Consider the following 14,774-nt stretch of genomic DNA (forward strand, 5'->3'; position numbering starts at 1 on the left):
TTAGCCGTTACTTGTCATAAATCATAATGGCGATAAAAGGACCTACTATACCGAATGCATAAGAATCATAAGAATCATAAATAATAAATAGTACAAACCGCAAGCTGAAAGGTATCCAAAATAAATTTTGAATCGCACTTCTCAGAATAAAAAAGCTGTTTCAATTGTATACACCTCGGAAACATGATTCAGTATATATATTGTTGAAAAAAAATTGTGGTACTCAATACTCATTTTTGTGGTACTATTTCATGCAGAGGGAATGTTGGCATGTTGCAATATTTATAGCGTTGAACGGACGTTTGTGCTGTGTTACGACGAATTGCATTATCATATTCCATCGTGGCAAAAAAGCGTATTTTAGGAAAGAGCCTACTATAACATTAGTAAAACTGCAATATTTGGTTGCTAACTGAAAATATAGCCTATCTTTTTAGGTACGGTAGGAAGGCAATTTTGTGTATTAATACAATCAAATGATTTCTGCTAAAATAAAGGTGCATAGGATATTTGAATTTGTCGAATAAACGCATTCAAACTTAATCATATCTGACAAAACCAGAAAGGTAGCCAGATCTTACTTAAAAATGGAGGTGGGGAGCCGTGAGGCCAGGCTTGCCGTAAAAGAGCTATATCCTGTTTTCTATTTAGCTTTTCGAGGGTTGAAACTTAGACGCTCACATGCAATAAAACACAAAACATCATTGCATGTTTGCCTATCCACAAGCGTATAGGCGTATCATAAACGCATGTACATGATCAAGTTGACAAGGTGCGTCGTAATAAACGAGCTTTCTTGAAAGACTGAGTAGAAATTATTGAACTTAATTAACGTTTTTGGACAAAACCTACCAATAAACAAACAGTATGGGGATGGCAATAACAGCTGTGACAAGCAGAAACATTCTCCACGCAGGGACTAAAAACCCAATCAAAGGCATTACTGATATTCCAACTGCCCAAAATACGAAAGAACCGACACCTATCCATGAACGATATCTCTCAGTTGTGAATTCGACAAGCATGGTGAAATGAGTGGCATTTCGGAACCCTACATGAAAGGTATAGAACATAATATAAAGTTACCTCCTAAAAATACGAGACAGAGCACACTATCATACCCTTCCAACTAAAACCAACGATGCACTAACACCCTCCACCAAGCTTATTATACGATATGTAAGATCGCTGAGCAATCTAGTTCACCATTTTTGAACAGGAAAAGATATTTAACCCATAAGAGATTTACATGCAGTTTACTATCAAAACATGCAGCTAATATTTTTTATCACAGCTGGTTTGTGTAAATACAGATAATTAATTACCTGAACCTAAACCGATAAAGATTCGGCAAACAATGAATAGCACAAACGCCTTTGGAAAGACCATTATGCAAGTCGCGATGGCTACAAGAGCAAAACCACCATACAAAACTAATCTTCTGCCATATTTATCTGATAGAAAACCGCCGACCAATAACGCAATTAGCATTCCAATCCAGTAACAGGATTGAGCGATGGAGAGAAGAATTGAATCATCACAAACTAAGTCGTACTGTAAAAATATTACAAGTTCAGTCATGAAAACGGTAGCAATGCTTGCTTCAGTCCTCATACACCCATTATGCCAACCTCGTACCCAGGGTTTTTAGACATCGAACTTTTTACGTGCGGAAAATGGTGCCGAGTCAAATGCAAATGCACTTAAACATTTATAGGTTCAGCACATGAAGTCTGAGTTAATTCGACGTCTAAACCTGTCTTAGACTGCAGCTATATGATTAGGTAAGGTAAAGTAGCCATGCCTATGTTCTTGGTATATGTTACAAAAGTGTTACCCAAACATTGTAAAATAAGGCTGCAGAGTGCCTGCCACTCGTGCCCAAAGTTGAAACTGGTTGGTAAAACATACTGAGCACATGCATTGTTCTAGTTGAGTACTACGTGTGGAGGTAGTGTCTATTGTTGTCACTGGCGCCTAAAGTTAAAACTGGTTGGTAAAACATACTTAGCACAGGGCTCTAGTTGAGGATCGCAGGATAAGTCAACCACAACCCAAGTATATAGTGGATTGATAATGTTTCTCTTAAAAGACACTACTATACAGTATTATAGCTTTTGACTGACGAATGCTATACCTCAGTAACAACGGATGTGAAGTCATCTACAAACATCCAAGCTTCTCTCGGCATGTTACATCTGGCTTTGTAATCATCACTGGTTAACGTTATTGTGTTGTTAAATCTACACACGGTATTATTCTTATAACCTTCAACACATTTCCATTCAGGTTCAGCAGTGATGAACGACACTATCATTGTAGGTAGAGCGGCAATCGCTATTGTTCCGTATCCCAACAAGGTCAATAAAAACCATTGATATTGACGAAATTCGCCAATCTTCACAAAAACATCATTAATCGCAGTGGCCATTTTGTAGTTTCGTAGAATTATAATCGTCTATATATGAATAAAGGAAATAATATTTTCACACCATTATACATCTGGAATTGCCGCTAGTTGATTACCACCCTGAAACGCGAATCACTTTTCATTTTATTTACATAAATTGTTGCTGCGGAGCGAGCAAGCCTGAAGCGAGAAAGCGTAGCAGCAACCTAATTTGTCCAGTAGGCATTCATTTAATCATATCCATTTTATACAAGCTAATTCACTTTCCTATAAAAGTTTTTAGAAAAAGAAAAAGCAAATGGTACATCTCGGAATTTCTATCGGAAATTTAGAAATTCCTTGTACGCCATTTGCTTTCCCGAAAGTCATGATTTCCGATTTCCCAAGGCTAAGGTAAATGGTTAGCACCCCTGACAGACAAGTATGAACGGTGACTTGCAAGGTTAAATAAAAGTGGGTGATTTTGAAATGTAATTTAGTTACTAAAACCATCAAAATTTCTTGATTACTACATTTAACGAGATGCCGAGAAGGGCGAAATTTATATTGATTTGATTGAACAACCATCGAAACAAATAACAAAGAAGACAATAATTCGATCTTCTACTTTTATCGCCTTGTATTAAACTTCGCGGAAAACTGATCATGGCGACGTGTAGTCAACACCATTTGGAACCTCTTCCCATCTTCAAATTCATAACGGACATTCTTTCGACCTTCGACATACTGGTTATGAATGGTTTATGGTCAATAAACGAATAAAGTGGGCCAGAACGTAACGTTAACCTTATTAAGGGCGCCACACTACTGAACGACAAGTCATAAATGAAAAGGAATTAGGGATATGCAGGACAAAGCATGTAATTGTATATATTTAAGCTACGTTTATATTAAATCTATATAGTTACGCTAAACATACGCTAGACACGCCATTGCTCCAACCTTTTTCGTTGCCTTCAACACACAAAAGAATTTCTCATAATAATTACCTCTTTCTAGTAAACTCAAATGAACAATCTCATGAAATGCATCAATATGATCAGTACTCAATTTTCTTCTGTGATACTTCTGCGCTCCACAATGGTACCAGTAACCAGTTGTGCGTTGACTGTGTCTGTATAATAAAGTATACAGTTACCATAATGGCATGTGTTACGACTGAAAACACCGATAATACATATCAAATGACCTAAAAAAAATAAAACAAATCTCGTCACGCTGGTCAGCTGGTGAGGTAAATGCGAAGCAGCGGGAGCGCATAATTATTTCTTGCCTTTTGGTAATATTTAATGAAATTTTTGGCAATATTTTCATGAGAATGATATTTCATAAAATTTTTAAGATTTTTTAAGGGATTAAGAGTTAATTTTTGGTAATCTATTGCAAAATAGAATATTTTGGTAATCAGATATATACTTGCCATAAATGACACAATCTGTCATTCAAAAATTAATTTGGCACAGTTGACTGTGAGTTGATCAATCTGCTGAACAGTGGTGTTGCTACCTCCTCCGCAGGCCCTTTTCGGGCAAATATGGCGGGCGGTGATATTTTGCCGAAATGCTCTCTAGCGCCTGCGGAGGAGGTAGGTGGTGTTGGAAGCACGATAACTGGGGGCACATATTGATATATTTACGCAACAGTCTGTAAAGACAATCGATTTGAAAGGAAATTGATCATGCACTGCACAGCATGAATATATAAATGTGTCCTTCAATTCCATACTGACCTGTATCAATAGTGAAGATCGCTGATCTACGTTGATGAAGAGAAGTTACGTTCCGCCACTGCAAAATCAATACATAAAATGAGAGGAAAAACATGAAAGGCAACAAGGATCTGTATCCCAGATGTATCATTGTGAGTTCATTTGCCCTAAATAGGAACAAGGAAGCTATTTGCCTAAAGTATACTTGCATCCTATTGGAAGACGACATTAACCATTATAAGGAAGCACATTTAAATACGTTTTAGCACATTCTTCAAGTACAGCGTAGCTGTAAAAACATTAAATACGTCAAATATTTATTACCAACAATTTTATGTTTCTTAGTTTCCTTCATTTTTACTCTCATAATGGCTGACGGGCCAAGCAAATATCAGAACACTTGCCAGAAGGACCTTGCCGATATTTCAGGTACTTTCTGCACCAAATCATCCACTTGATCAAGAGAAGTTCTTCAAAGACAAAGTGTTAGAATATAATTGCATATGTCCATGATTAATAAAAACTGATCATCGTATGTAATTGATAATTGAGACAGCAGGCATCTCGCTCAGTATATGATAATCATTTTCTTTGAAAAGCAACTAGATTGCCATAGGCGGGAAAAATTCATTGATGAATCTGCTAATTTAAGTAAATAATTTTGATATGCATCATTAGATAAGAAAAACATCGTCAATATAATTATGACTCTGTTAAAGTTAATATTTCAGTCATACACGCATATTTTGGTTAATGAACGAGTCTTACCTGACCACGTGCTCGGTATAGAAAAGGAATAGCGGGAGCATCACTCCGAGCATGGACCATTCTTCGGAATGTGAAAAAACTGAGCTATACGAGGCTTCTGGGCCTGCAAAATCCCCCCGTATTCTCGCGACATATGCAGCAAAATACTTTTTGTATAACAGATCATATATAAACAGCCCAGCCAGTTAACTTTTAACTTTAGTTAAGGACAGAATTGGCCAATCAGAGTTGTTTATTTTTGAGTTAACTAGGATTTAACTATGCAAAATGTAGAGGGTCTTAATTTCGAGTGGAATTATACACACTTCAAATTCAAGCCAGGAACAGTTGATGGAAAAACGAGTCAACAATAGGCCCTTTGACATCTAAAGTCTGCAGCGCAGACTCTATAATATATTTACGCCGAACCATCTTACATTAGTTGGCGATGTTCTTTGAATGACGAAAACTGCAATTTCTATATGAATTCTCTGTTGACTTGGCAAAAAAGAAACTATATAGACACATTCTCTGTTACTTGGCTAACTAAAGAAACTATATAGACACCAATTTCACAATTCTAATTATTTCGAGAAGTTGATACAGTAGGAGGCAAAAGTTTGAGTCCAGTCGTTGTAGAATTCCAGTATTAAATCCTGGCAGCGTATTGGAGTTAAGACATGCGTGCTAGTGTTTCAGTACTGTAAACTATATTAATTGCACACTGTTTTGGTCCTAATGATCTAAATTATAACAAAATAAAGTTCTCATTCCTTTACACTGCCCAAGATGGGTAGGAAAAAGGGCAAAGTGATGGTGCACAAGGACAAATAGTTCCATTAAGTATTGAAGGATTCTTTCCTCGTAAGATCGCAGAAGAAGTGAGAATTTAAAAAGGTGGTATGCAACTAACCTTGGAGAGGTTCGAAGAAACTAAATCCTACTCAAGCAAACTTTTAGCTGCTTTGGTCATGCTCGGTTTGGCAATATTGAAAGATATAATAGGATCCTAATTAAAGAAAAGTATCATCCAATTCTTCAAGGACATGGAATTTCATCTGGTACAAAGATGATCGCACGTCTAACTACATGATAATCACCCTAAGCACATGCACATCTTCTATGTGCCAGAAATCGTTTAGAAGCAAACTCATTCTGGTGATCTCGTTGTCATGGCTTTCCACCTCATATTCCAGATCTAAAACCTATGGAGCACTTGTAGAACCGTTTTAACCGGAAGAGGGCGAGGCACAGACCCGCCAGCCAGGCTGACTTGAGGCAAGTGGTCAACGAATGCTGGCAAGGTATTGAACGTGTGACATTAAAAAACCTATGGAATCTATGCCAGCAAGAATAAAGGTCATTTCAAGAGCAAAAAAGAGGGAACTAAGCAATGACATGTAAATGCATGTTTGCACATTAAAATACGTAAAAATGAATATCATAACATCTCATAGTTGTTGTACAGCATGTATTTTTCTGTTTACTTGTTTACTTTTTTCTAGTTCACTTATCGGTAAGGTTTTCTGTAGAATATTAATATATGCTGCTGAAACAAAGAAATACAGTCACTGGACTCAAACTTTTGCCTCCTACTGTATATATAGCTGTTTATCCAAAGGATTATGTTTTCCACAAACTACAATCTATGATTTCTATGTTGATTTTACCAAAAAACAACTAGACACCAGTTACATTTTTTTCTCACCAGCGTCGTCTTTGTCATTCATAAGTAAAGCAACTTCCCGCTTTTCTTCCATGTCATCCATTGTCTCCAAGGTTGGTTTTCCTTTGGTTTCAGGCAAGAAGATCCCAAGTACTGCTGCTTGGAAGCAAATTATTCCCATTATGCTGTACGGCAGGGCTGCATGGTAACGAATCTAAAACAAAAATTGCTATTGGGTCCTTGCAATGATGATATATCATATGGAAAAGGAGTCCGCCATCATGAGCCTTTCATTTAACCGATTACTAAAAACGTTTGAAATCACAGGCAAAAATTCCAGCCACAGTATATTATAATCTCAGTTGCACATTATGTTGCATTCACAATAAAAACAGCTAATCATACTGACAGTTCTGAGTGGCATCAACTTCTGCACGAGCTCATTCATGGCTTCGTGTACATCGATATAGTTGATCGGGTGGAAAACATAAAAAAGGCAGCTAGTCTTTTCATGACACCCAACTTTGCCTCCAAAGTAAACAGTTAAATTTATCTTACTATTAAAAAATCGAAACACTAGCTTTTAATTGCGCCCGAAGATATTTCTATAAGCATGCAGTAATTGGCAATTAGCTGTTGCGGAGTTCCTGTCAAATTTGCTGAGTCATGCACTGTTATATAAATGTATGTAAATGTTATGTTGTAAAATGATGGCAAACTTATAATATATATATATATATATATATATATATATATATATATATATATATATATATATATATACACCCATTTGCAAAAACGTTGGCCGCAGATAGATAGATAGATAGATACTCGAAGTCTAATTAGAATTGCATATGATTACATTTGCATGGGATTTCAATCATATGACACAACATATGCATTTCTAATTAGATTTCGAGTATCTATCTATCTATCTATCTGCGGCCAACGTTTTTGCAAATGGGTGTATATATATATATATATATATATATATATATATATATATATATATATATATATATATATATATATATATATAACAAAAAATTTCCAAGAGAAAACTTACTAGCCAAATAATGTAACTGGCAGCAAATGATCCAATTCTTGCCATCGCAGAAGATGTAGATGTCGCTGTCGATCTATATAACAAAATGCGACTAAAACAATCCATAATTTAATCTTTTTGAAACAAGAGTCTAGGCGTGAAATGGAATTTTTTTTCTTTATGAGCTCCCTTAAAACTGAAATTAATTAAAAAAAACAAGTTTATGAGCTCCCTTAAAATACGGCTAGAATTCGTATAGAAACATCGTACCAATGACAATGTTTTGTATACTATCTACAGAATCCATAAATTGAAAATATACAACATATAAAGTACCTTATCACAGTTGGAAACAGCTCAGCAGACCACAAATAAATACCAGAAAAGGAAAAATTGATGAAAAACTTTGCAATTATAGCAGTTGTAATACGTCCACGGACACTTGCTGCAAAACAAAATCATCACTTAAGTCTTAAAAGTTTTCATACTTTAAACTCCCGCATCACAGCGGCGACATGTCGAAGAAAGAAAGGTTCTTTTAAATAACACTAACCGCCACTCTTTCCTGTCGGGATAGCCACCGAGATAGCGGATGCAATAAATGCAACAACCAAAGCAAAAAGAACACACTTTTTTCGTCCAAATCTAAAATGTGCTCTTACATAATTTAACATATTTTTTTCAGGTTATGTTTTGACTTTGTCCAAAAAACGAAACATCCTTTTTTAGCATGCATATGTGTGGAAAAGAATTTTTGAACAATGAATGCATGTGGAAATAATTTCATACATGTGTTGAAACAATATTTTCTGGATTTTTACACATACTGTAGCTAGTGAGACCAGAAGCTGAAATCCATTCCATTATTAAACGTTTTAACAATAAAGTTATGATATATTACCGTAATTTGTAACACCGAGTCAATATTTCTATACTCACCTGCGCGCGGCCCAAATTAAAGCAAAATTTGAAGGTATTTCGACAACACTGACCAGGAAAACATTCAGATATCTATTCCCACCGAGATCAACAGAACCATAAGACACACCATAGTACACCAAAGCGTTGGCAAACCTGTAAGATGAAAAAACAAAAACTGCATGACGTAACGGAGCTGTGAAACTCTTGAGCAATACGTTGATTACTGGTCACAGAGTGTGTAATTCCACTTTGCCAAAGATCAGGCATTGGTTTGTGTAATCCATATGCAAATTCGTAAACAGGAAACTATAGACCAATCTGATTGTGTCAGAAAATTTCGCAAGTAAAATATTTAGGAAACGTTTACAATGAATTTGATAGGCACTGTACTGGAAGCATGTGATTGCATGCACACCTCCATGTTGTAAGACGTGGACTGGACTGTGGATTGGACTGGAATATGGATTGGACTGGACTGGTAAAACATGGACTTGTAAAACATGGATGGAGTGATGGACTTGTAAAACATGGCTATGGTTAACGTTTCGGGGCTTTTTGACATACCATAAATCCCAAGAAATTAATGTTATCTTAGCAGTTTTCCAGCTTCTGAAAAGTTGCCTAAAACTCGTCCGTGTTTCAGTTATCACAGGTTTTTGCAACACGAGATCATCTGGTAATGGTCGTTTATTCATTTTTGCCACTTTGGAAAGAACTTTTTTGGCCTCTTCTTCCTTACCATGTAGTAACAACCATCGAGGAGATTCTGGTACTAACCTAAAAGAAATAAAATAAACTCGCCACGTATTTGCGTGATTTGACTTCTTAGCCGTTACTTGTCATAAATCATAATGGCGATAAAAGGACCGATACTATATCGAATGCATAAGAATCATAAATAATGAACAACGCGCGCTATAAGGTATCCAAAATAAATTTTGAATCGCTCTTCTCAGAGTAAAAAACTGTTTCAATCGTATACACCTCGGAAACATGATTCAGTATATATATTGTTTAAAACAAATTGTGGTACTCATTTTCGTAGTACAATTTCATGCAGAGCGAATGTTGGCATGTTGCAATAATTATAGCGTTGCATGGACGTTTGTGCCGTGTTACCGATTTCGACAATTGCATTATAATATTCCATCGTGGCAAAAAAGCGTATTTTAGGAGAGAGCCTACTATAACATTAGTAAAACTGCAATATTTGGTTGCTAACTGAAAATATATCTTTTTATAGGTACGGTAGGAAGGCAATTTTGACTTGGAATTGTGTATGAATACAATAAAATTATTTCTGCTAAAGTAAAGGTGCATGGGATATTTAAATTTGTCGAACTAACGCATTTAAATTTAATCATATCTGACAAAACCAGGGAGGTAGCCAGACCTTACTTAAAAATGGAGGTGGAAAGCCGTGAGGCCAGGCCTGCCGTAAAAGAGCTATATCCTGTTTTCTATTTAGCTTTTCGAGGCTTGAAACTTAGACGCTCACATGCAATAAAACACAAAACATCATTGCATGTTTGCCTATCCACAAGCGTATTATTAAACGCATGTGATCAAGTTGACTAGGTGCGTCGTAATAAACAAGCATTCTTGACATAGGCGTACGAGACAGGGGGGGGGGCAATTTTGAGAATCAAGAAATTCGGGCAAAGTTCAGCCGAAACTTCGGGCAAACTGAAAGCTAACTTACATAGCTAAAATTTTTAAAACCAAATTTTGTAATATATATAACATATTTGTATTCTATTTCGCTATTTTTGTTACACTTTCTTAAAAGCACATGCGCTGCTTCGCCAAATCTGTTGTTACAAATCTGGTAAAAGTTATAATTCGGGCACATTGTATAATTCAAAAATTCGGACGATTTTTTTTGCCCCTCCCCCAAACGAAGTTGCGCCCGTACGCCTATGATTCTTGAAAGACTGAGCAGAAATTATTAAACTTAATTAACGTCTTTCACAAAACCTACCAATATACAAACAGTATGGGGATGGCAATAACTGCTGTGGCAAGCAGAAACATTCTCCACGCAGGGATTAAAAACCCAATCAAAGGCATTACTGATATTCCAACTGCCCAAAATATGAAAGAACCGATACCCATCCATGAACGATATCTTTCAGTTGTGAATTCGACAAGCAAGGTGAAACTAGTAGCATTTCGGAACCCTATATGAAAGGTATAGAACATAATATAAAGTTACCTTCTAAAAATACAAGACAGAGCACACTACCATACCCTTCCTACTAAAACCAACCATGTAATAACACCCTCCACCAAGCTTACTATAGGATATGTAAGATCGCTGAGCAATCTAGTTCACCATTTTTGAACAGGAAAAGATATTTAACCCATAAGAGATTTACATGCAGTTTACTATCAAAACATGCAGCTAATATTTTTTATTACAGCTGGTTTGTGTAAATACAGATAATTACGTAATTACCTGAACCTATACCAATTAGGACTCGGCAAACAATGAATACCACAAACGCCTTTGGAAAGACCATTATGCAAGTCGCGATGGCTACAAGAGCACAACCACCATACAAAACTAATCTTCTGCCATATTTATCTGATAGAAAACCACCGACCAATAACGCAATTAACATTCCAACCCAGTAACAGGATTGAGCGATGGAGAGAAGAATTGAGTCATCACAAACTAAGTCGTACTGTAAAAAAATTGAAAGTTTAGTCAAGAAAACAGTGGCAATCCTTGCTTCCTCATACACCCATTAGGCCCGTTTTAGACATCGAACTTTTTATGTGCCGAAAGTGGTGCCGAGTCAAATGCAAATGAACTTAAACATTTATATAGGTTCGGCACATGAAACGTTCGACGTCTAAACCTGTCTTAGACTGCAGCTATATGATTAGGTAAGGTAAAGTAGCCATGCCAATGTTCTGGATATATGTTCGCAGGATAGTCAACCATAAGTATGATCGCAATCACAACCCAAGTATATAGTGCATAGTTAATGTTTCTCTTAAAAGACACTACTATACAGTATTAAAGCTTTTGACTGACGAATGCTATACCTCGGTAACTACAGAAGTGAAGTCATCTACAAACGTCCAAGCTTCCCTCGGCATTTTACATCTGGCTTTGTAATCATCACTGGTTAACGTTATTGTGTTGTTAAATCTACACACGGTATTATTCTTATAACCTTCAACACATTTCCATTCAGGTTCGGCAGTGATGAACGACACTATCATTGTAGGTAGAGCAGAAATCGCCATTATTGCGTATCCCAACAAGGTCAATAAAAACCATTGATATTGACGAAATTCGCCAATCTTCACAAAAACATTATTAATCGCAGTGGCCATTTCGTAGTTTAGAATTATAATCGTCTACATAAGAATAAAGGAAATAATCTTAATAATATTTTCACACCATTACATCTGGAATTGCCGCTAGTTGACTACCGCACTGAAACGCGGATCACTTCATTTTACAGTCGAATCTCTATTAACCACCACATATCGAAGTCTCGAAATTTTTGTAATACAAATGCTACCTAAGAGCTGTCCCAAGTGATGTTTTATATCAATAAAAACCTCTAGTAAGCGGACAGCCTGCTGGATTACTTGGCGCAACACCTTGTCAAAGAAGCCCCAAATAAAAGTCGAGCTAATTTGCGCCATTGACCATTCTTCGGGATGCGAAAAAACTTTGATGTTATAACATATGCCACTTTTACACCTCAATTAACAGCATTGTTTGGTGGCATAAAAATGCGAAATTTCATTTCCTGCTATTATTTCGTTTCAAAACCCTCTTTTTTAAGCTTTTCCTTTAGCCAATTGATCGAAATTCATCTCCTGTAAAATGAAATTCGCATGGAATTTCCAACCCATCGTCTCCACCTCTATTTACTCTCAGAAAATTGCCTGGTATTTCTAAAGTCTATTCGCTATTGTGTTCCGTGATTTATAATTAAAAATAGACTTTTGTCTACGCCCAGAGTCGATTATTTGCGTACCTCTATTTAGTGGCCACCTCTAGTAAGCGGCCACAATGCCGATCCCCGAGGGTGGCCGCTTAATAGAGGTTCGACTGTTGTTGCTGCAGAGCTAGACTTGCTACAAGTCGACTCTTTAAACCCACACGCGAGCTTGAGCGACCGAGCGTAGCGAGGTCGCGAAAGCGAGGGAAGGGAACGCGCGGAAGAGTCGACTTGTCAAACTTGCTTCGCGCCATTTTTGGCGATGCGTGAATAAAAATGTCAATCAAGGTGTCGATATTGGTGTCCGATTTCACTTGATTAGAAAATACTTTGATATGGCCTGAAGCGAGAAAGCGTAGCAGCAACCTAATTAGCCTTTCTCACGATGACGAATATGCCCCCATTTTTTGGGTACTTTTTTCAAAAACCGTGAGCGTAAGACTTGGTAACGGTGACTGTCTTTAATTTTATGCTGAATTTATTCTTCAAATGGTCTGTTTATTCTAAAAAAAATGCTTTTGATGTTTAAGCATAATTTTTAAATTTTAAACCCATTTCAGAAAATTAAAAGTACCCCAAAACGTCATCGTGAGAAAGGCTAATTTGTCCAGTAGGCATTCATTTTATCACATCCATTTTATACAACCCGATTCACGTTCTTAAAAAAGTTTAAAAAAAAGATGGTGCATTTCGGAATTTCCATCAGAAATTTAGAAATTCCTTGTACACCATTTGCTTTTCCGACAGGAATTTCCGATTTCCCAAGGCCAAGGTAAATGGTTAGCACCCCTGACCACAGACAAGTATGAACCGTGACTTGCAAGGCTAAATAAAAGTGGGTAATTTTGAAATGTAATGTAGTTACTAAAACCATCAAAATTTCTTGATTAGTACATTTGACGAGATGCCGAGAACGGCGAAATTGTTTACATTGATTTGATTGAAAAACCATCGAAACAAATAACAAAGAAGACAATAATTCGATCTTTCTACTTTAATCGTCTTGTGGCATTATATGCCGTATTAAACTTCGCGGAAAACTGATCATGGCGACGTGTAGTCAACACCATTTGGAACCTCTTCCCTTCTTCAAATTCATAACGGACATTCTTTCGACCTTCGACATACTGGTTATGAGTGGTTTATGGTCAATAAACAAAAAAAGTGGGGAAGAACGGTAAAGTTAACCTTATTGAGGGCGTCACACTACCGAACAGTCATAAATGAAAAGGAATTAGGGATATGGAGGACAAAGTATGTAATTGTATATATTTAAGCTACGTTTATATTTAACAATTAGACAACGAGTCCGAGTTGTCTATGAGCGAATAGTCAACGAAGGCGAAGCCTGAGTTGACTATCCGCTCATAGGCAACGAAGGCGAGTTGTCTAATTGTTTTAGTATACACCCTGTACCTAGATATATTAATTTCGAGAAAATAATCGATACACCGCAAAATTACACCGAAAAATAATTTAATTAATGCAATTTTATACGGTCGCGCGAGCGAATTTTTCCCAAACGTGCACTATCACGAATAGACGATGGTTGAGTAGCCAATCAGAATGTAGGATTTGTAATAGACAATAGTCGGGTGTATACTAATAAATCTATATAGCTACGCTAAACATACACTAGACACGCCATTGCTTCAACTTTTTTCGTTGCCTTCAACACACAAAAGAATTTCTCATAATAATTACCTTTTTCTAGTAAACTCAAATGAACAATCTCATGAAATGCATCAATATGATCAGTACTCAATATTCTTCTATGATACTTTAGCGTTTCACAATGGTACCAGTTGTGCGTTGACTGTGTCTGTACAATAAAGTATACAGTTACCATAATGGCATGTGTTACGACTGAAAACAACGATAATACATATCAAATGACCTAAAAAAAACAACAAATCTCGCCCCGCTGGTCAGCTGGTGAGGTAAATGCAAAACTGCGGGAGCGCATGTTGTGTTATCAGTAGTTTTAATTATTTCTTGCCTTTTGGTAATATTTCATGAGATTTTTGGTAATATTTTCATGAGATTGAGAGGTAATTTTTGGTAATTTATTGTAAAAGTTAATATTTTGGTAATCAGATAACATTTTAAATATACTTGCCATAATGACACAATCTGTCATTCAAAAATTATTAATTTTAAATTAATTTGGCACAGTTGACTGTGAGTTGATCAATGATCAATCTGCTGACAGTGGTGTTGGAAGCACGATAACTGCGGGCAAATATTGATATATTTACGCAACAATCTGTAAAGACAATCGATTTGAAAGGAAATTGATCGATCACGTA

General features: G+C 36.4%; 2 protein-coding genes across 4 annotated transcripts in view; both read right to left on the reverse strand.

The window, feature by feature from the left end:
- Positions 1-14,774, reverse strand: part of LOC114524414 (solute carrier family 22 member 16-like) — a 31,616-nt gene that overhangs the window by 16,161 nt on the left and 681 nt on the right. The window contains exons 1-6 of one of the 3 annotated variants that reach the window (XM_028545478.1): positions 4,443-5,118; positions 4,140-4,197; positions 3,400-3,524; positions 2,138-2,458; positions 1,326-1,554; positions 853-1,051 (exon numbers count right to left, since the gene is read on the reverse strand). In XM_028545478.1, coding sequence (XP_028401279.1) covers positions 853-1,051; positions 1,326-1,554; positions 2,138-2,431 — 722 coding nt within the window. In that variant the 5' untranslated portion in view covers positions 2,432-2,458; positions 3,400-3,524; positions 4,140-4,197; positions 4,443-5,118. Of the gene's footprint in view, positions 1-852; positions 1,052-1,325; positions 1,555-2,137; positions 2,459-3,399; positions 3,600-4,139; positions 4,198-4,442; positions 5,119-14,774 lie in introns of those variants that run through there. The other 2 variants (XM_028545477.1, XM_028545479.1) reach the window with 2 other exon arrangements.
- LOC114524419 (solute carrier family 22 member 7-like) lies at positions 9,282-14,731 on the reverse strand. The gene is made up of 4 exons (XM_028545488.1): positions 14,170-14,731; positions 11,552-11,869; positions 10,956-11,184; positions 9,282-10,677 (listed from the first exon to the last, which is right to left on the reverse strand). Exons 2-4 carry the CDS (start codon positions 11,843-11,845, stop codon positions 10,475-10,477), a joined length of 726 nt encoding a protein of 241 aa, XP_028401289.1. The 5' UTR covers positions 11,846-11,869; positions 14,170-14,731; the 3' UTR covers positions 9,282-10,474.

This window comes from Dendronephthya gigantea, unplaced genomic scaffold (genome assembly GCF_004324835.1).
Source record: "Dendronephthya gigantea isolate DGI-Jeju-01 unplaced genomic scaffold, DenGig_1.0 000031F, whole genome shotgun sequence".
Taxonomy (NCBI): domain Eukaryota; kingdom Metazoa; phylum Cnidaria; class Anthozoa; order Malacalcyonacea; family Nephtheidae; genus Dendronephthya; species Dendronephthya gigantea.